This window comes from Triplophysa rosa, linkage group LG13 (assembly GCF_024868665.1).
Source record: "Triplophysa rosa linkage group LG13, Trosa_1v2, whole genome shotgun sequence".
NCBI lineage: Eukaryota > Metazoa > Chordata > Actinopteri > Cypriniformes > Nemacheilidae > Triplophysa > Triplophysa rosa.
Window position 1 is genome coordinate 6,063,085 of NC_079902.1, and position 17,600 is coordinate 6,080,684.

Sequence of the window (17,600 nt, forward strand, 5' to 3'; positions counted from 1 at the left end):
GGTTTTCAAATGACTCCTCTTGGATTTGGACGGCATGAAGCGTTTGGTCCTCCCGGCCTGTGGTGGCGCTGCAGTCATGAGCTCGCATTTCAGTGGAGCAGAAGCAGAGCGTTGTGTTTCCGGGAGCTCGTTCGGCCGCTGGATGAAGCTCAACAGCAACATCCACAAATTCATTTTAGAAACGTAAATATCAAAACTCGGTAAGAAGTTAACACAAGAGCATGAAATAGTAGTTTATCATTGCACTTTTGTATTACAGTAGTTTACTCGCACTTACATGCCTACCGTAGATCACAGGTTTAACTATGAATTTCACCGGCTCGTCGTAATTTTGCACTAAATATATAACATTAAATCCATAACGTATAACAAGAGGAGATGAGTGTATGTTAAATTGTCCACTAACCAAAAATAGTCCAAAAACTACATTCGCCCCACCGTGGTTTTGTTTGAAATATGGAGGATCCAAATAAGATTAAATAGCATTGTGCATGAATCTAGAAAGTATTAATTAAAAATGACTTTATGTTAAAGACATCCATATTTCTTCCTCGGCTTTTACCAATTTCATTCATTATTGATCATGGACTGGAGAAGCACTGTTGTGTTGTTTCACTGTGTAATGTAGTGTAACTGTGTTTGCTGGTTGCGCTTTATTTACTGGAACAGTGTCTGTCTCTCTTTCACAGTGATGTCGGGCCAGAAGCGCTCTTGTGAACCCAGTGGCTCTGTTGCCCTCGGTGCTCCTCCAGAGAAGAAGAAGGGTGGTGAGGATGGAGAGGGAATGAGCACTGGATCAGGAGGAACCACAGCTGTAGAAACCGTCATTAAACTGGGTGGAGGTTCTAACTTGGTGAGACTTTTATTGTCCGGTAATGAATATAGATTATATGTAATATAGAGAATGTGAAGCCCTATGTTGCAGTGGTGCCGCTATGTTGGGAGGATCATACTCCGCTGCTATAAATTTTTTATATGTAATCTACCGTTACTTGTTTTGTATGATGTATGGAGAAATCGAATGTGAAAGAACCAGGGCTTTTCCTGAACGACTCTTAATGCGTAATGCTATTGCAGTTTTAAACACAGCAAGACCGACCTACCATAGTTATATTTCCTAATCGAACAAGAAAAACAAAACACTGCATTGAACACACTAGCAGCCATCCTCCCAAGATGGCGGCGTGACGTTGATGAACAAGCTCTATATATGACTGTTATTTTGTGATGTGATCTTATTCCCCTGCCAATCCAATTGCGTTGTATTTCATTCTTGCAGGAGGAACAGGATATCAAAGCTCTGCAGATCAAAAACAGAAAGTTGGGAGAGGCGCTAGACCAAAGACAGGTACATACTGAGATCTCATATATTTATAGCACAAACACTCATACACTTAAACATGCACTGAAACTCTTTATGTTGTATTGATGTAGGTGATAGAGGATGAACTAAGAGAGAGAGTCGAGAGGTTGGAGACACGTCAGGCGACAGATGATGCCAGTTTGTTGATTCTTAACAGATACTGGAACCAGGTAATTATTCAGTTGACAAATTTAAACTCTGTTAATTTAAAATAAATGTAATCCCAATCTTTGTGGTTCTCTTACCTTTCTAGTTTGACGAAAATGTGAAGTTAATTGCACGTCACAATGACCAATCAGGCAGCGAGCCTGTGGAAAGCCAACCCCCGGAAGGGCGGAGTTTAAAACCAGGCACACCAGAACCAGATGGAGACTCAAATCCGGAGAGAGCAAAAGACAGAGGTGTGAAATGGAACCGAGCAGCATAACCAGGCATATTCACCACTGGCATGAAGTGTTGGTATGAAGTGAATGTATTTTTTTTGTGCAGGTCAGGGAGAGGGTGTGAGTTCATTTCTGGCCACACTGGCCAGCAGCAGCAGTGAGGAGATCGAGGCGGCGCTACAGGAGCGGGTGGAGTCCAGCTGCAAGCAGGCAAACCGTGTGGTTGAAATCTATGAGAACCTGAAGAACACAGTAGATCAGCTGAAGAAGAACCTGGAGTCTGGCGCAGGTGAGAGACTCTGAACACCAACACATACATCACAACACTCTCCTGCATGCACTGATACTATTTGATACTATCTGCCTTCAGTTCATTCTGTACAAATGATTTTATTGTGCGATTTTTTGTCAGGTGGCAGTCTCTGGGATGTCGCTGTCCGGCTCAACACCCTTCTGGCTAGTGAGAATGAACGTCTCCGTCAGCTGACAGATGGTCTCCAGCAGAAGCATAGTCACATGACCAGCGAGGTTGGTGTTTGATTCGTTGAATGTTTTTCTGTTTGTCATAATGAGTGCTCACAGTGTGTATCTGTGTTTAGTCCCGTTCGTTGGGCCGTGCGGCAAACCGTGCAGATAACCGAATCAGTGAGCTGCAGGCTCTTATAGAGGAGCTCCAGTGGGACATGGAGAAGATCAGACGAAGAGAAAATCGCCTCAACACTCACCTTGCAGAGGTGCTGGAGAGGGTAAGTGTCGATGCGAAGTTGGATACAACGTTATATTTTTGTTGTAATGGAATTTGGCTGATGGTTTTATTTGTGTATGTGCTCTTTCATCATAACCAGGTGAACAGTACAGGCTACAAAGTGTGTGGTGAAGCAAGCAGTGTTTGTGGAACTATCACTATCAACAAAAGGAAGGTAAAAAAATCTTACATAAATGTTTGCATGAACGTGGTAGAAATGTTTGCACAGTAAGCAAGCCATTTTCCACATTTTGCATTTAGCCTTTAAGCAAGGCTAAATATTTTTAGAAAATTCTGTGAAATCTGTCCTAAAGATCCATCTTTACTTTTTTATTTTTTGTTTTTTTTATTGTGCATTCCAATTAATATAAATCAAACTGCAGTTGGCTTGTTTTGATTTAAGCCATAAGAACTAAAAAACAAATACAGATAGCTAACACAATAAAACATTATGAAAAACATGATTTCTGAAAAAAAGTAAAAACGGAGTTATATCATTCATTTGTCATTTCTATCTTTTCCGCCTTAGAAATATATTCATACATCAGAGATAGCAAGTTTTACAAGTGACACGAAAGAATTAACTAAGTGTTTGATGTTGTTGCTAATAGTGTTTAGCGGGTGTTTGACATAATGTTGTTCTTAACATTGATACATAATCAAACTTTTCCCCTTGTTAGTTTGAGGAGATGAACAGTGAGCTGGAGGAGAACAGGGAGCTTGCGGAGAATCGGCTTGGTGAACTCCAGAAACTCCAACAAGACCTGCAGACGGTTTACCAGGAGAACAATAACATGAAGGTAAAATGCATTCATTTGTTTAGATCTACCTCAAGACCTTGCAAGATATTTTTATCAAGCAATGGCAAGGTAAAATCTGACAGTCATCTTGGAAATTTACAGCTCCACACAGATTATAGTGTTGTTTATAATTATAAATCAAATTAATAAATGCTGATTAACCTTACAGGATTGTTTTATGAATTAGGCTTGTAGATTCTTTGCAGTCAGATTGATGGTTCTCACTCATTGAGAGAGAAATGTTGTGTGTCTGTCAGGTGGAGTTGTTGTCCAGGGCTGAGGAGGTGGCCAGAGAGAGCGCCGAGTATCGCTGTCTTCAATCTCAGTTCTCAGTGCTCTATAATGAGTCTCTAGTGCTGAAATCTCAGCTGGACGAGACCAAAGCACGGCTTAATACGACCAGGACCGCCCGTCTGCGCCAGCTGGACCACATGGAGGTACTGACCCCTCACATCCATATATGCTTATGTTAATATACCTAAAAGAACAGTACTGCTGGTAAATGTTATTGAACTCAAAGCTTTTGGAAAGCACATTAATATCCTGCTAACCAACCAGTTTGAACTCCTGAAGACACAATACACTTTTTAAAAATGACAAATATATTCAAATTTTACTGTGTAAACACTGTTCTTTATGTATACAGTTAAAGGGACAGTTCACCCAAAAGTAGTAATTCTGTCATCATTTTCCTGTCACGCTGAAGTTTTTCCAAATCTGTATAAATGTTTTTGTTCTGATGAACACTGCGAAAGATATTTGGAAGAATGCTTGTAATCAAACAGTTCTTGCCCACCATTGACTTGCGTAGTAGGAAAAATGACAGTGGTAGTCAAAAGTGCCCCAGAACGGTTTGCTTTCCTACATTCTTCAAAATATCTTCTTTTGTTTTCAACAGAACATAGACATTTATAATTTATAAAGCAAATTTCTCCTACTGTGGTAGTCAGTGGGTTTCTTGATTAATCTCTGATGTGTTTTAGAATGATGAGGTTTCACTGCAGCGTAAGGTCCGTACTGAAGTGATTCAGCTGGAGGACACGTTAGCACAGGTGCGCAAGGAGTACGAGATGCTAAGGATCGAGTTTGAGCAGACGCTAGCTGCTAATGAACAAGCAGGTAACCTCCCTCAATTTCTAATGATGCTCGGGTCAGTATTTGAATGATTGAACTTCTTCGCTCTTGTCTTAGGTCCTATAAACCGTGAGATGCGACACCTGATCAGTACCCTGCAGACTCATAACCAGCAGATGAAGGGAGAGGTGGTTAAATATAAGATTAGACTGAGAGAGACTCAGCAGGAGCTCAACCAGGTGAGAGCAGAAACTTCACCGTGAAAAAGTGAGATGTTGTTTCAGGCTAAAGGTGAGCACTTGCTGAAGTTTCCATTGGTCTGTTGTAGCTCCGTGTTGCCAAAGGCAATGCTGCAGTCCAGTCGCAGTCAAGCACAGAGGTGGATGTAAAGGAAGAGACCACCTCCCCAAGTACACCAGCCCCGACTAGTGATATCACTGTGAAGACGGAGCCAGATAGCGGCTCGGCCACACCCAGTACTACTGGTACAGATCTTTTCATTATTCATAATAACTCAATCCTTCAGTGTTTGTTCCTACTTGATGAGTTTTGGTCTTTTCTCATCAGGTGTGACGGTTAAGATTGAACCAGGTACAGAAACAGAGGCTGTGGTGAAAGACGAGGAGAAGGAAAAAGAAAAGGAGAAAGAGAAGGAAAAGGAGAAAGAACAGAGGGAAAAAGAGAGGGTGACACGGGGTGGTCCCGGAGGCGGAGCTGTGAAAGAAGAGAGAGAGAAAGCCGGCAGCAGCAACCAATCTGAAGATCTTGTGGCTGAACGCTGCGCTGTGATTGGAGGACCAAAACGCAAGGAGATAGAGCAGTTGAAAATAATGAGAGCAGAGCTTAAGTAAGTTCTACAGCATGTGATATTTATAATGATTGCTTTATTGACCAATGTGAAATAGATTGTAATGATACAGTGATGATGCAGGAAAGCTCAAGAATCTCAGAGAGAGATGAAGCTGTTGCTGGACATGTATCGCTCTGCTCCAAAAGAGCAACGAGACAAAGTACAGCTGATGGCAGCGGAGAAGAAGACGAAGTCAGAGGTGGGTAGACGTGATCAGTCACATGATTTCTCAATATGTTAAGCATACCACCCGTAGATACAGTGTATATACATAGATGCCTCAAATGTGGGTGCACAACAGGATGCTGCAGTGTGACTTCAAGTAATTTTTGTTTGTCTTTAATGTTCCTATAAAAAGCGATGAGAAATGATGACCTGTTACAGAACTAAAAACGTAACATTCAGATAAATCGATACAGTTACTAAATCATCATTTTCAAAACTTTGTCTTTGTTCATAATATTATTGATAGTAATTAATAAAAGAAGCAAGTTAATATGCGTGTGTGCATTTTGTTGATCTGTGTTTGCAGGCAGAGGAGCTCCGCCAGAGGGTTCGAGAGCTGGAGGAGCGGGAGAGGAGAGAGGGAAAGAAGATGGCTGATGAAGAGGCTCTGAGAAAGATCCGTTCAGTGGAGGAGCAGATCGATATTCTCAATAAGAAACTCTCTCTCGCTAAACAGGTGCGGCTCTGATTGTAAATTGTACTGACACTGAATCTGTGCTGTTAGGCTTCCTGTAAAGAATGTCAAACATTGTTCTGAAACATCAGATGAAAACTCTGAATCTCTCTTCTCCTCAGGAGGAGGACGCGCTGCTGAGTGAGATGGATGTTACCGGCCAGGCGTTTGAGGACATGCAAGAGCAGAACATTCGTCTGATGCAGCAGCTCCGAGAGAAGGACGATGCCAACTTCAAACTCATGAGTGAGCGCATCAAATCCAACCAGATCCACAAACTCCTCAAGGAGGAGAAAGAGGAGCTGGCCGACCAGTTGCTTACACTAAAAACACAGGTTAGTTGGTTAGACCCTTTTATGATGCTTATGTTTTAAGATTTAATGTATTGTAATGAGGCAATTAAATGGTTTGTCTTAAATTGACTGTTCACCCAAAAATGAAAAAATGTTTATAATTTTTCTTACGCAAAACACAAAAGGAGCTATTTTGAAGAAACTTGGTAACCGAACAGTGTCGGCCACCATTAACTTCTATTGTATGGACACTAAACCAATGCAAGTGAATGGGCGCTGGTTAACAACATTCTTATATCAAAATATATTTTTTTGTTTTTTTGCGGAAGACAGTCATACAGGTTTGAAATGACAAGAGGGTGAGTAAATGATGACAGAATTTTCATTTTTGAGTGAACCATACCATCACTTAAAGGCGAACATCTGTACGGTATCGCTAAAGTTTGGCTTGTTTGTTTCTTTGCTATATTGTACAATGTTTTTATTTTGTCATATTATGATTTTCAGGTTTCCTGATTGTTTTGTGTGGAAGGCTTTGCACAGTTCACTCTGTATGTCTCATGTACTCTGTTTTTAGGTTGATGCTCAGCTCCAAGTTGTACGAAAGTTGGAGGAGAAAGAGCGCCTCCTGCAGGGCACCATCAGCGCTGCAGAGAGGGAGCTTGCTCTGCGTACACAAGCATTAGAGATGAACAAACGCAAGGTACTCTAACATTTACAAACAGTTACATGTGACAAATTAACATTTACAAACAGTTACATGTAACAAATTAACATTTACAAAAAGTTACATGTGACAAAGTACATGCAGTTTTACCAACCATATTAACAATGGAAAATAAGCTCTTGATTAGGGCTTTCAAATGATTAAACGCATCCAGAATAAAAGTTTGTTTACATAATATATGTGACCCTGGACAACAAAACCAGTCTTATGGGTCAGTTTTTGAAATTGAGATTTTTACATAATCTGAAAGCTGAATAAATAATAACTTTCTATAGATATATGAGTTGTTAGAATAGGACAATATCTGGCTGAGATACAACCGTTTAAAACTCTGGAATCTGAGAGCGCAAAAAATCAAAATATTGAGAAAATTGCCTTTGAAGTTGTTAATAAGGGGCACTGTGGCAGACCATCCACTCACAAAAATAAAGTTTTTATATATTTAAGGTAGGAAATTTACAAAATATCTTCATGGAACATGATCTTTACTTAATATCCTAATGATTTTTGGCATAAAAGAAAAATCGATAATTTTGACCCACACAATGTATTTTTGTCTTTTACTAAAAATGTTCCCGTGCTACTTAAGACTGGTTTTGTAATCCAGGGTCACATATGTCTGTTTATTCTGCATATTAATTTTGTATTTATAAACACAAAACGCACACATGCATATATATTTAGAAAATATTTAGATACCAATCATTTAAATGATATATAAACGTTTAGTAATTTTTAGGGCTGTCAAACGATTAATCGTGATTAATCGCATCCAGAATAAAAGTTTGTATTTACTTAATATATGTCGGTGTACTGTGCATATTAATTTTGTATTTATGAACACATACACATAAATGCATACATTTAAGAAAAATATAAAATAACAATTAATAAATGTTTATTTAGAATTTAATTATTGGTAATTATATATTAATACATTTAAATATTTCCTAAATATATAGGCAAGTATGTGTATGTTTTGTGTTTATAAATACTAAATTAATATGCAAATTTCACAGATATATATTGTGTAAACACAAACTTTTATTCTGGATGCGATTAATCACGATTAATCATTTGACAGCCCTAGTAATTTTTATACTTTATATTTTTCTTAAATATATACATGTATGTGTTTATAAATACAAAATTAATATGCACAGTACACAGACATATTATGTAAACACAAACGTTTATTTAGGACACGATTCATCGTAATTTAATTGTTAGACCGCCGTAATCCTAACATTACCTTTAATTGTACATTTATCCATTTGATCAGTATCAGTGCGTTTCATGAGGATGACCTCTGTGTTGCTAATGCAGTGCCAGTTGAGCTACATGAACACATTACACATTAGCAAAACACTACATATCGCTGCTGTCCATCTGAAGGCTTGTTTTTTTCCATATTTTGTGTTTTTTATTTCTTGCCATAAATCATTTATTAGTCACCCTTTATGTTTTGCAAATATCTAACCAATAAAAAGCATCAAAAAATTCCTAGCAGCTTTGACTGTATTTAAACACTGTATTTAATCATTTCAAAAGGCCAGTGTTTTTTCCATTCCCTGAGGTTTCGGAAGGACAGTGACGACATACTCCTTACATAAGAATTAAAGGGGCGCTGAAAGTTCTTTTGATTTCTTCCTGTATTAGGCTCAGGAGTCAGTGTCACTCTCCGAGGACGTGCGAGCTCAGTTGGAAGTGGTGCAGCAGAGGTTGGTTGCTGTCCGAGAGGAGGTGATCGAAAACAGCATCTCCCGTGAGAAAGAATCCTTCAATGCCCGGCGGGCACAGGTGTGTGCACACTGAAGACACTGTGGATTTAACAGGGTTGAATCTGTCATTCTCAGATCTGTATTTTGAAATTGGTATATGTGATGTCTCTTTTTTCTGATTAGGAGGATATATCCAAGCAACGCAGGAAAATAGAGAAGGCCAAGAAACCCGCAGAGAACATTCGCAATGGAGACGAGATCCTGAATGAGGAAATAAACGAATACAAGGTCATTGATGTTGTCTATTTGTATGGGTCACCAGATGTTTATTATTGTTCAAATAGCTTCACGTGTCTTTTTCTGTTACAGGCCCGGTTGACGTGTCCATGCTGCAATTCACGTGTAAAGGACGCTGTTTTGACCAAGTGCTTCCACGTTTTTTGCTTCGAGTGCGTGAAGACACGGTATGACACCCGCCAGAGAAAATGCCCGAAATGCAATGCTGCTTTTGGTGCCAACGACTTCCATCGCATCTACATTGGATAAGCTCATGATTCACTTTAGCCGAATCTGATTGGTTCTGTGGGCAGAATCAGCTCAGTTAAACATTCCGTTTCATTTGCTCTACAGAAAGAAAAACAAAGTGTTCATGCGGTAGATATGCAAGCGCTGGTTTAACTGAACTAACCCGGTTACATTCCACAGGCTTGTTTTAGCCAACAACATAGAAGCTACTTGTTTAAACTGCCTAGAACCACATCTGCCATTCCACCTCTACTTTGCATTTTCTACCCACAATCAAACTGAGCCAATGAAAATACATCTATATAAGTGAGATAGTCTTTATAGACTCATCGAAAAGTAGCTAAACTGGGAAATAGTTTATTGGGGTTCAGTTTGCATATGGACAGCTGGTTTTGTAATTTATGCGATGTTTACTTTTTCATTTTTGACTGTTTACTTGTGATGGTTGTGCAACTGCTTCATTTATTAAATGTAGAAACTAAATGTGATTTCCTTGTGGTACTTTATTGCAACACTTAAAATTCATTTATCTGATGTTTTTTTCTTAGACAGTACACTTATAACAGGAATATTACTCCTGGGGTGCTTATAAAAAAAGTACACATCATAAAATAGTAGGTTATATTTATTAAATTGGGTGGTATATATACCAAATAAAAACGTTTACATGTTACATCTGAATTTTCTTAAAAAAAATCAGAATGCTAAATGCTCGTAAGCACAATGTTATTTGTTTGTGTAGCTATTTTATATTATGTTTTTTACAGGAACAGACAATGAAAAGTTTTTTTGAATTGTGATTGATCGCCTTCCCTGTTGACAAACCAGCATGCTGGTTAGGTAGGTTTTAAAGCCTGGCTGGTTTGTGCTGGTCATGTGCTGGTTTAAACTGGTCGTGAGCTGGTTTAGGAGCAACTTAAACCAGCTCAGGACCAGCTTAAACCAGCACAAACCAGCTACCGTGCTTCAAAACCTACCTAACCAGGCATATGCTGTTTTTTTCAACGGGTTTTCATGAACTTGCAACCAAATTAGCCTGTTATTTTATAACTGCAATATTTAATTTGAACGTTTTTTTGCCCTTGTGTACCCTTAATGTAAAGAAACATGCCCACATTAGGTCTGCACCCCTTACCGCGATCATTCTGAGATATTGGCACTACACGATCCGCGCGTTAAGGCATTTGATTTCTGACTGTACTGTCGCGTTGTTTGCCGTGTAAACGGGTTTCTCTTGCTCTGTTCTGTTGAATGACAGATATTCAGGGGGCGGACACATAAGTTACCCGAACCCGAATTACCCACCGTACTGAACCTTTCCTCGTGCACTTATGTGGAGCTCTTCACACGCGATATCCATACAGACACTCACAAACTAGAACTTTAATTGTGGATGTTTGTCAAAAAACTAAACATTTTCTGGAAACCGTCTACTTTTGCGCGTTTTAAAACTGTCGGTCTTATTGTGATTTTGGTACGATACCATATACAGTCATCGAGGAGCTATTTATAAACGCCCTTTGCTTGCTCGCGCTGTTACAGGAGTCATAGCTCCAGATAGATAGACAGCAAATGACTAAGTTATAAAGTTAGATATTCAGCGGTGTATGGAAACGAACTTACTTTGTTATTGTTCTTTCACGATTGAAAGATTTACAGTCCTTGCCTGAAGGACTAATCGAATCCGTGTTTTACATTTTGGCACTTACTGTAAAATATTGTATCTTTCTTTGAGTCACGAGTGTTAAAGGATGTCGTTTCTCAACTGTGCATCAAGAAATTCGCAAAAGCTGCTAGTTTTGGGCGTTTTCCTTCTGGTTCGTTCAGTTTTGTGTCATGAGGAGCACAAAGCTGGTTCTTATAATTTTGGGTCTATTATTATGGAGCCTCTGGATGGGCTGAGAAAATACGCGGAGTCTATTGTTGGCACCCACGCGCTTCAGATTGGTTTTGAGGTAAACTAGATTTTGTTCATTTATTATTTGATGTACATATTCTGCAAAAATAACCTTTTTGCTCGGATGCTGATCTTTCCTAGCCCAGGAAACCAGATGTCTCTTTGGTTTCATCACAGCTTTCGTTTTCATTTTCCTAACTGTGTGCGTCAAAAGTTTAACCTAAAATCCCAAATTAAAGCGAACAAAAATGTGACAGTTCTTGTATAAAGAAGCTATACAACGTATGTGGATATACGTATAGCCCTGATCATTTTTTCATTTTTTTCATAACTGGCACAGTTTAAGACAATAGGTGATATGGAATTCCTGAGGAGAAGCAGTCTTACTTTGCTTTCAGATCAGTCGCATTTATGTTCTTTTATGAATGCTATTTCTGATTTCTGATGAACCTTTTATATGTGCACCTCTTCTCCAATGAATGCATAAACTTTGGTATGTGGTATTTATTGTTCTCTTTCCATCTTTATCCCTCTCTCATCTTGCCCCCGAACCTGCTAATCCTGTAACCCCTCGACTCATCCTTTGCCCTGATTTCATCTGCTCATGTTCCCCTCACCCGACTCTACCCCACCTCTCTTTGACCCAGAATGCTGTATTGTACCTTGACTCAGTGTTTGGTCCAGAGAACGTCTATTCTGTCGCTATGGTAAGAACAAGTAAAAGTCATTTATCAGAGATGTCAAAGCAGCCACACGGGTTGATTGATGCGCTTGTCTGGACATGCATACCGCTCTTGTGTGAAAGCAGCAACTGGTGCTGAACAAGGGCCAAAACAGGTGCACAAGTGTTTATTCTGTGGCTCACACCCAGAGGGCCAAACAATGCCTCTTTTGTAAAATGAGTCGCTGTTTACCTATTGGCTCCTTTCATGACACTTATTCTGTGTAAATAGAAGATTGTTTGTGTGTCAGACACTGCATCCACTTTCAAAAGAGTGTTTAATCAATCAGGATTAATGTACGTGTATGGCCGCATGTGCACGAGGGGGCGCTTGGCCAGCTGGCATTCTGGCAGCTTTGCTTGTACACGGACAAACTTATGTGCTCCCAGCGAACAAACTATTAAAGGGATACTCCACCACAAAAGGAAAATTCTGTCATGAATTACTTCCCCTGAAGTCATATGATAACCCTAAGACCTCCGTTCATCTTCGGAACACAAATTAAAACACTTTGGTGAGGTTCAGGAGCTCTCAGACTCCCCCCAGACAGCAACTTAACCCAGATAGCACAATCCATCTGGTTTACGTCTATTTGACGTCTGCATTTACATCTGCAAGACATCTGCAATACATAGTTTGCTCATCTGCAATACGTCTCGGAGATGTCTGAACGTCTGTAATACGTCTGCTAAAGATGTGGAGATCTGCTGCATAAAAACATCTGCTAAACATCTTAGAAAGAGCTGCTTTACATCCATTCTAAATCATAAACATCTTACAGACATCTTCTAGATGTCTATATGACGTCTGACAGCAGACATCTCCGAGACGTATTGCAGATGAGCAAACAATGTATTGTAGATGTCTTGCAGATGTAAATGCAGACGTCAAATAGACGTAAACCAGATGTATGTTCTATCAGGGAATCGACATTGAAAGCGCAGAAAGTGAGTGAAGTCATCACTGAAATAGTCCATGTGACTCCAGCAGTTCAGTCTGTCATTTACTTTTTTGCGTGCAAACAAACAAAAACAACCAGTTCATTCAACAATTTCCAGACTTCCACATCAATCTCCAACGTGCGCCCCGAAGACCACGTGACTAGGGATGTAACGATTCACGATACTGATATCACAGTACAATTTTCATTTTTTTTTACAAAATGAGTTCAATTAGAAACTAACAAATGCCCTTTTATTATTTCTCAAATGCTGCACATTTCTTTGTAAAATAAAAATATCTTTAATGTCCAATAACAACTAAATTGCAATTTTAAAACCAATTCCAAACCAAATAAGACTTTGTCTGTGCTTTTCCTAACTTAAAAACCTTTTTTTTTCAAAATATCAGCATAGGTTTACCAAGTTTACAGTAAACACAGCGGCCCCTGCTGTTCAAAACATGCATTGGGATTAATCTTAACTGACTTGAATCGTCACACATATTATAATAGATTTTTCACCGGCTCACAGTGAATTGTTATATCCCATGTGACACAATAAGAAATTAGGTAAGGATACCCAATGATCCAGAAGACACCATCAGGGAGCGCGAAAGTCTCAGATTTGATCTGAAACGCTACCTCTTAAGTTTTCAAACTAAAACGGGATCTGTAGTGTTTCCAAAAGTCTGTTTTCAAGGGTCGAAAACTCTGGAGTAGTTTGGGCGCCTGGCGTAACCAAAGCAAAAGTTATGCGTTTTAAAACGAAAACGCACTAGTGTAAACGCCACCTAACTCAACTTTATTTATTTACCTAAGAAATACCTAAACTTTTTTAGTTTAAATAACTTCAAATAGCCTAATCTTTAAGCCGTCTTAGAAGTCTGTTGAGGCCTTAAAGGAAGTTCGGGAAGTCCTAGTCAAATTTTGTGTAAACTTATAACTATTAATTATTATTGCATGGCTCTCTGAAATATTCTTTTCTGATTGGTCAATCATGGCATTCTGCTAAACTGTAAGCAAATACTTGAATGTGGTTTCAGAAACCATTTTATGACACTGTGCTACTTCTATACCTTTTCATGACACTGCATTCTTTTTTCTTACTATATCAAATCATTTTAACTCATCAGTATTTCATGTCTACTTTTCCTTTTATGGTAAGTATGTAATGTGCAAGATAATGTGCAGTCAGCCAGTCACTACTGCAAAATACAGACTGATCACACTGTCTGGGTCTATTTTGCGATAATGAGGTGCTGACTGCACATTATTTGTTTTATCTCACATGCATTGTGTCAATACAGTAAGTTAAAAGGAGTCTTGGTTAATGATCAGTGATCTGTGAGTTCTCCATTGAGTTAAAATAGACCGCCTCCACCCCCTTTTCTTTTCCGTCTTTTTCCATTCAGTTTGTTGAAATGTTGCTGAAGTTGATCGCTGAAGGAGCTGCCAGTGGACTTAATGTTATCGCTGTCTATGTGTCAGAGATTCTCAGAGCCACAGGAGTGAGCGGTGAGTGAAAGTCATTTCTCAGTGTCGTGGTTGTATATATTGGAAGACCTGTGTTTAAACTCACATGTGCATGTAAATCGGTATGCAATGCACATTCAAATGCAGACCTTGCGTAACTAGTGAGGTCAGGTTTGGTCGAGGCATGACAATGTATGTTGTTATTATTGCCACTGAAGGCTACTGTTACATAAAAGAATCTGTATGTGACTAAATGATACATTTTAAAGAACAGCATGAAGAAAGAAAAGTTGTATTGTCAATTATGGGCCTGTATAGATAACATATAAAGTCCACACTGAATCTGCACTCACAGAAAGATTACATTAATTCTACACGGTGCAAACCGTTGTGTGTGTTTATTAACATTTAGCAAATCTGATTATGTGTTGCAGTACAATATGATGGCAGTACTGTCAAGGTATTTAACCTTTTAAAACTGTTCCAGATTTTCCACAAAAGCAACACAGAAGTGAAGATTTATGTCAACACATCAGTAGAACCCGTAATGCTTAGCAACGCCCTAGCAACCACATGTCCACAGCCTAGCATAGGACCTAGGTCTCTGGCAAACACCTGTAACATCTTAGGAATGGCAAAGAAACTGTATAACTGTGTTTCTCAACCCATGGAGAGCTGCACATTTTGCACACGGCCCTTGTCTGACACATCTAATTGAACACATTAGTGCATGGGTATAGACATGATTATGTGAACTGGGGGTGTGCATAAAGGAGGTGTCCACAATGTGCAGGAGGCATTGCTAAGATGTTATGAGTGGTTGCTGCTTGCTTGCTACAGCGTTGTGTCTTCTAAGTGATTTCTAGGGTGATTTTTTTGCTTCACTTTTATAGTTCCAGTACAAAAGAAAAATTTAGTTGTAAACTACAGTGTACTTGAAAGTATACTTTTATAAACTGAGTTGTATTGAAATAGTACACTTTCAAGTAGGTACATTGATAGTACACTTCCTACGTAAAGTATACCTTAATTGAGTCAGAGTTATTTTAGTTTTGAATTTAGTTTTATTCATATTTTGAATTAGCTTTTATTTTTAGATTTTTAGTTAAAGTTTTAGCAATTTTAGTATATGCTTCTTGTCGTTTATTTTTAATGTTGCTATATAATATTAATTAATGTTTATTTTGGTTTTTGTTTATTATTATAATTTTACTGCTTTAAACTTACTTCAGTTTATTTTTGAGGCATTTACATTTTTCCTTGAGTTAAGTTTTTCCCCCAAAAAAATTGATTTCAATAAACAGGAACGTTTTCAAAGTCTTAATTTTAGTAAACTAAAATAACCTTGAATTGAGTATACTTGATAGTAAAATGAACTTTTTTCTAACTGTAGCATTTAAATCAAAAAGCAATATCCGGCCCACCCACCACTCATTGGCCTACTGTGTGGCTTATCACGCACGCACAATAATAGACAAAGTCCTCTTAGTCTGGCATTGTTTTTTCATTTACTTTTTTCAGTGAATTCCATTTGAACATTTGTTTCTTCTGTGTGTGTCCTCATCATTTATAGAGACGATATCAATCCCTCATTTCACCACCGAGGGTGTGTCTGCTGTGATCAAATGGGCACTGCTGGCTCTGATTGGCTACTCGATCCTGTCCGTGGTGCTTCGGGTCACCGTAGCGCTTGTACGGCGAGTGTTTTGGTTGCTCAAAGTGATTTTAGTCTTGTGGCTCTTTGTGCGGATCGTCAGTGACCCTTCTGCCTCCACCGAACTTATTGCAATGAGACTGACTCTACTGGTGCTCATCTGCGCTGTGATTGGAATCGTCACGAGCAGCACCGGCGGGAACGGAGCCGGTCTCGAGAAGAGAGTCAGAAGCCTGGAGGGAGAATTCAAAATGGAAAAAAGAAAAACCGAGTGATAAGCGGAAACGCCGGAGGATGAACACAGACTCATGAGAACTTTATTTGTCTGATCTTGTCTGTTGTCTCTGTATTTTGTGATGAGCTGTTTGGGCACTTAAGCCAGTTAAATAGGTTTAATGTAAAGAAAGCAAAATACAAAGCTACTGCTCTGTGAATTATATTTATGGTCATTGCGTGCAGACAGAGATTCGTTCAGGTTTGTCACACAAACAGAGGGTGTGTATAGCAGTGTGTGTACGTACCATTGAGTGGATTATATATTTGAACATACTTTGTCCTGAAATGAACAAACTGTCCTGCATATGACTACGATTCTACTATATGCAGTAGCCTACATGTACTGTATGCAGTAGATATAGCAAATATCAAACCAATGCTTTACACACTTTCTGTGTACTAACAATATTTTTATATCTATTGCTTTTCGACACAAAATCTAACAAATGACTAAACGAATTTGTCTTTAAAATGACTGTCAGGTGGTTTAGAACGGTACTGCTTAATATCATGACATTCATACATTTTTAGGTGACCCAAGTGTCCAAGTAGGTACGATTGTATTTGTCTATACTGAAAGACATCACATAATGATGATAATATTGCCATACAAATGTGTGCGTATTGTATTGTTGTATACAGAAATAGCCTACAATAAATTATGTAAATGTATGTAGATCAATGACAAATCAGGATAAAGTGCAAGAGATGCAGATGATAAATAATGTATCTGAGGTTGTTGTACATGGGGTCCTCTGGTTGACGGTTGTCTTCTGCTACCTTCAAATGACAAATGAACTGCTTTGTGATCTTGATGTGAAGCTACTCATCGGCAAATTAAGTAACATATTGTCATTCACAGGAAAGTGATATTTTGTTTAGAAAAACATTCATGCTATTAATGTGTCATTAAATGAAAGGTCTCATGAGAATAAATGGGATCTATTTCACTATAACATAGGTGGATGAATATATCTTTGAATATGTAAAGTTACAGAATGTATCTCTGTTAGTTTTCAAGTTAAATGGATATTAATTACAATAGTGTAGTTATGATATATAGCCAGAAGATGGCGCTGTTCTTTCATCGCGCATTAACACCATTCAAAATAAAGACTTGAGGTAAATTCAATGATTTGCAAGTCATGCATGAATACCCATGATCATGTTTCGTTTACATGCCAACTTTTATCATTAAGTATTATAGTGATGTTACCATTAAAACTAAAATATTCATCATAGGATCAACAGGGTTTATATAATTATATATTTTGTAAAAATAATCTTTATTCTACACCTTCTCTCTTAAACAAATCTGACGTCACTTGGCTGGTCACACCCTTTTTCATGTAATCACCTCACCTAAACGTTTTACTGCTTCTGATTTATCTTCTTTCTCAGTTGTAAATCTGAAGCACAAAGCAGGAATTTCATCTGAAAGGTCTGTGGGTTTTTCAGGATATGTGATCATTCATTTG

General features: G+C 38.5%; 2 protein-coding genes across 4 annotated transcripts; both read left to right on the forward strand.

Annotated features, from left to right (window-relative positions):
• The first annotated feature begins 90 nt into the window (after positions 1–90).
• On the forward strand, positions 91–9,642 carry rnf20 (ring finger protein 20, E3 ubiquitin protein ligase). 2 transcript variants are annotated; one of them, XM_057350151.1, is made up of 22 exons: positions 91–200; positions 690–853; positions 1,280–1,348; positions 1,435–1,533; positions 1,617–1,764; positions 1,853–2,035; positions 2,159–2,274; positions 2,346–2,492; positions 2,592–2,666; positions 3,172–3,291; positions 3,549–3,728; positions 4,275–4,410; positions 4,483–4,604; positions 4,694–4,850; positions 4,933–5,212; positions 5,297–5,414; positions 5,748–5,897; positions 6,017–6,229; positions 6,765–6,890; positions 8,574–8,714; positions 8,819–8,923; positions 9,005–9,642. In XM_057350151.1, exons 2-22 carry the CDS (start codon positions 692–694, stop codon positions 9,179–9,181), a joined length of 3,024 nt encoding a protein of 1,007 aa, XP_057206134.1. In that variant the 5' UTR covers positions 91–200; positions 690–691; the 3' UTR covers positions 9,182–9,642. The 2 variants fall into 2 exon arrangements, with proteins under 2 accessions (XP_057206134.1, XP_057206135.1); XM_057350152.1 differs by lacking the exons at positions 6,765–6,890; positions 8,574–8,714; positions 8,819–8,923; positions 9,005–9,642 and adding an exon at positions 6,517–6,736.
• A 799-nt stretch (positions 9,643–10,441) lies between these two features.
• si:dkey-74k8.3 (uncharacterized) lies at positions 10,442–17,312 on the forward strand. Of its 2 annotated transcripts, XM_057350266.1 has the most exons (4): positions 10,442–11,115; positions 11,705–11,764; positions 14,132–14,234; positions 15,766–17,312. In XM_057350266.1, exons 1-4 carry the CDS (start codon positions 10,912–10,914, stop codon positions 16,119–16,121), a joined length of 723 nt encoding a protein of 240 aa, XP_057206249.1. In that variant the 5' UTR covers positions 10,442–10,911; the 3' UTR covers positions 16,122–17,312. The 2 variants fall into 2 exon arrangements, with proteins under 2 accessions (XP_057206249.1, XP_057206250.1); XM_057350267.1 differs by lacking the exon at positions 11,705–11,764 and having other exon boundaries at positions 10,445–11,115; positions 15,766–17,288.
• Positions 17,313–17,600: the final 288 nt, after the last annotated feature.

Bases quoted from the DNA above. Each gene is read 5' to 3' on its own strand.
- rnf20 (XM_057350151.1), top strand. From the start codon at position 692: ATGTCGGGCCAGAAGCGCTCTTGTGAACCCAGTGGCTCTGTTGCCCTC. The intron at 1,349-1,434 runs GTACATACTGAG...GTATTGATGTAG, and splicing joins AGGCGCTAGACCAAAGACAG to GTGATAGAGGATGAACTAAG. The intron at 1,765-1,852 runs GTGTGAAATGGA...TTTTTTGTGCAG, and splicing joins GGAGAGAGCAAAAGACAGAG to GTCAGGGAGAGGGTGTGAGT.
- si:dkey-74k8.3 (XM_057350266.1), top strand. From the start codon at position 10,912: ATGTCGTTTCTCAACTGTGCATCAAGAAATTCGCAAAAGCTGCTAGTT. The intron at 11,116-11,704 runs GTAAACTAGATT...TCTTTGACCCAG, and splicing joins CGCTTCAGATTGGTTTTGAG to AATGCTGTATTGTACCTTGA. The intron at 11,765-14,131 runs GTAAGAACAAGT...TTTTCCATTCAG, and splicing joins ACGTCTATTCTGTCGCTATG to TTTGTTGAAATGTTGCTGAA.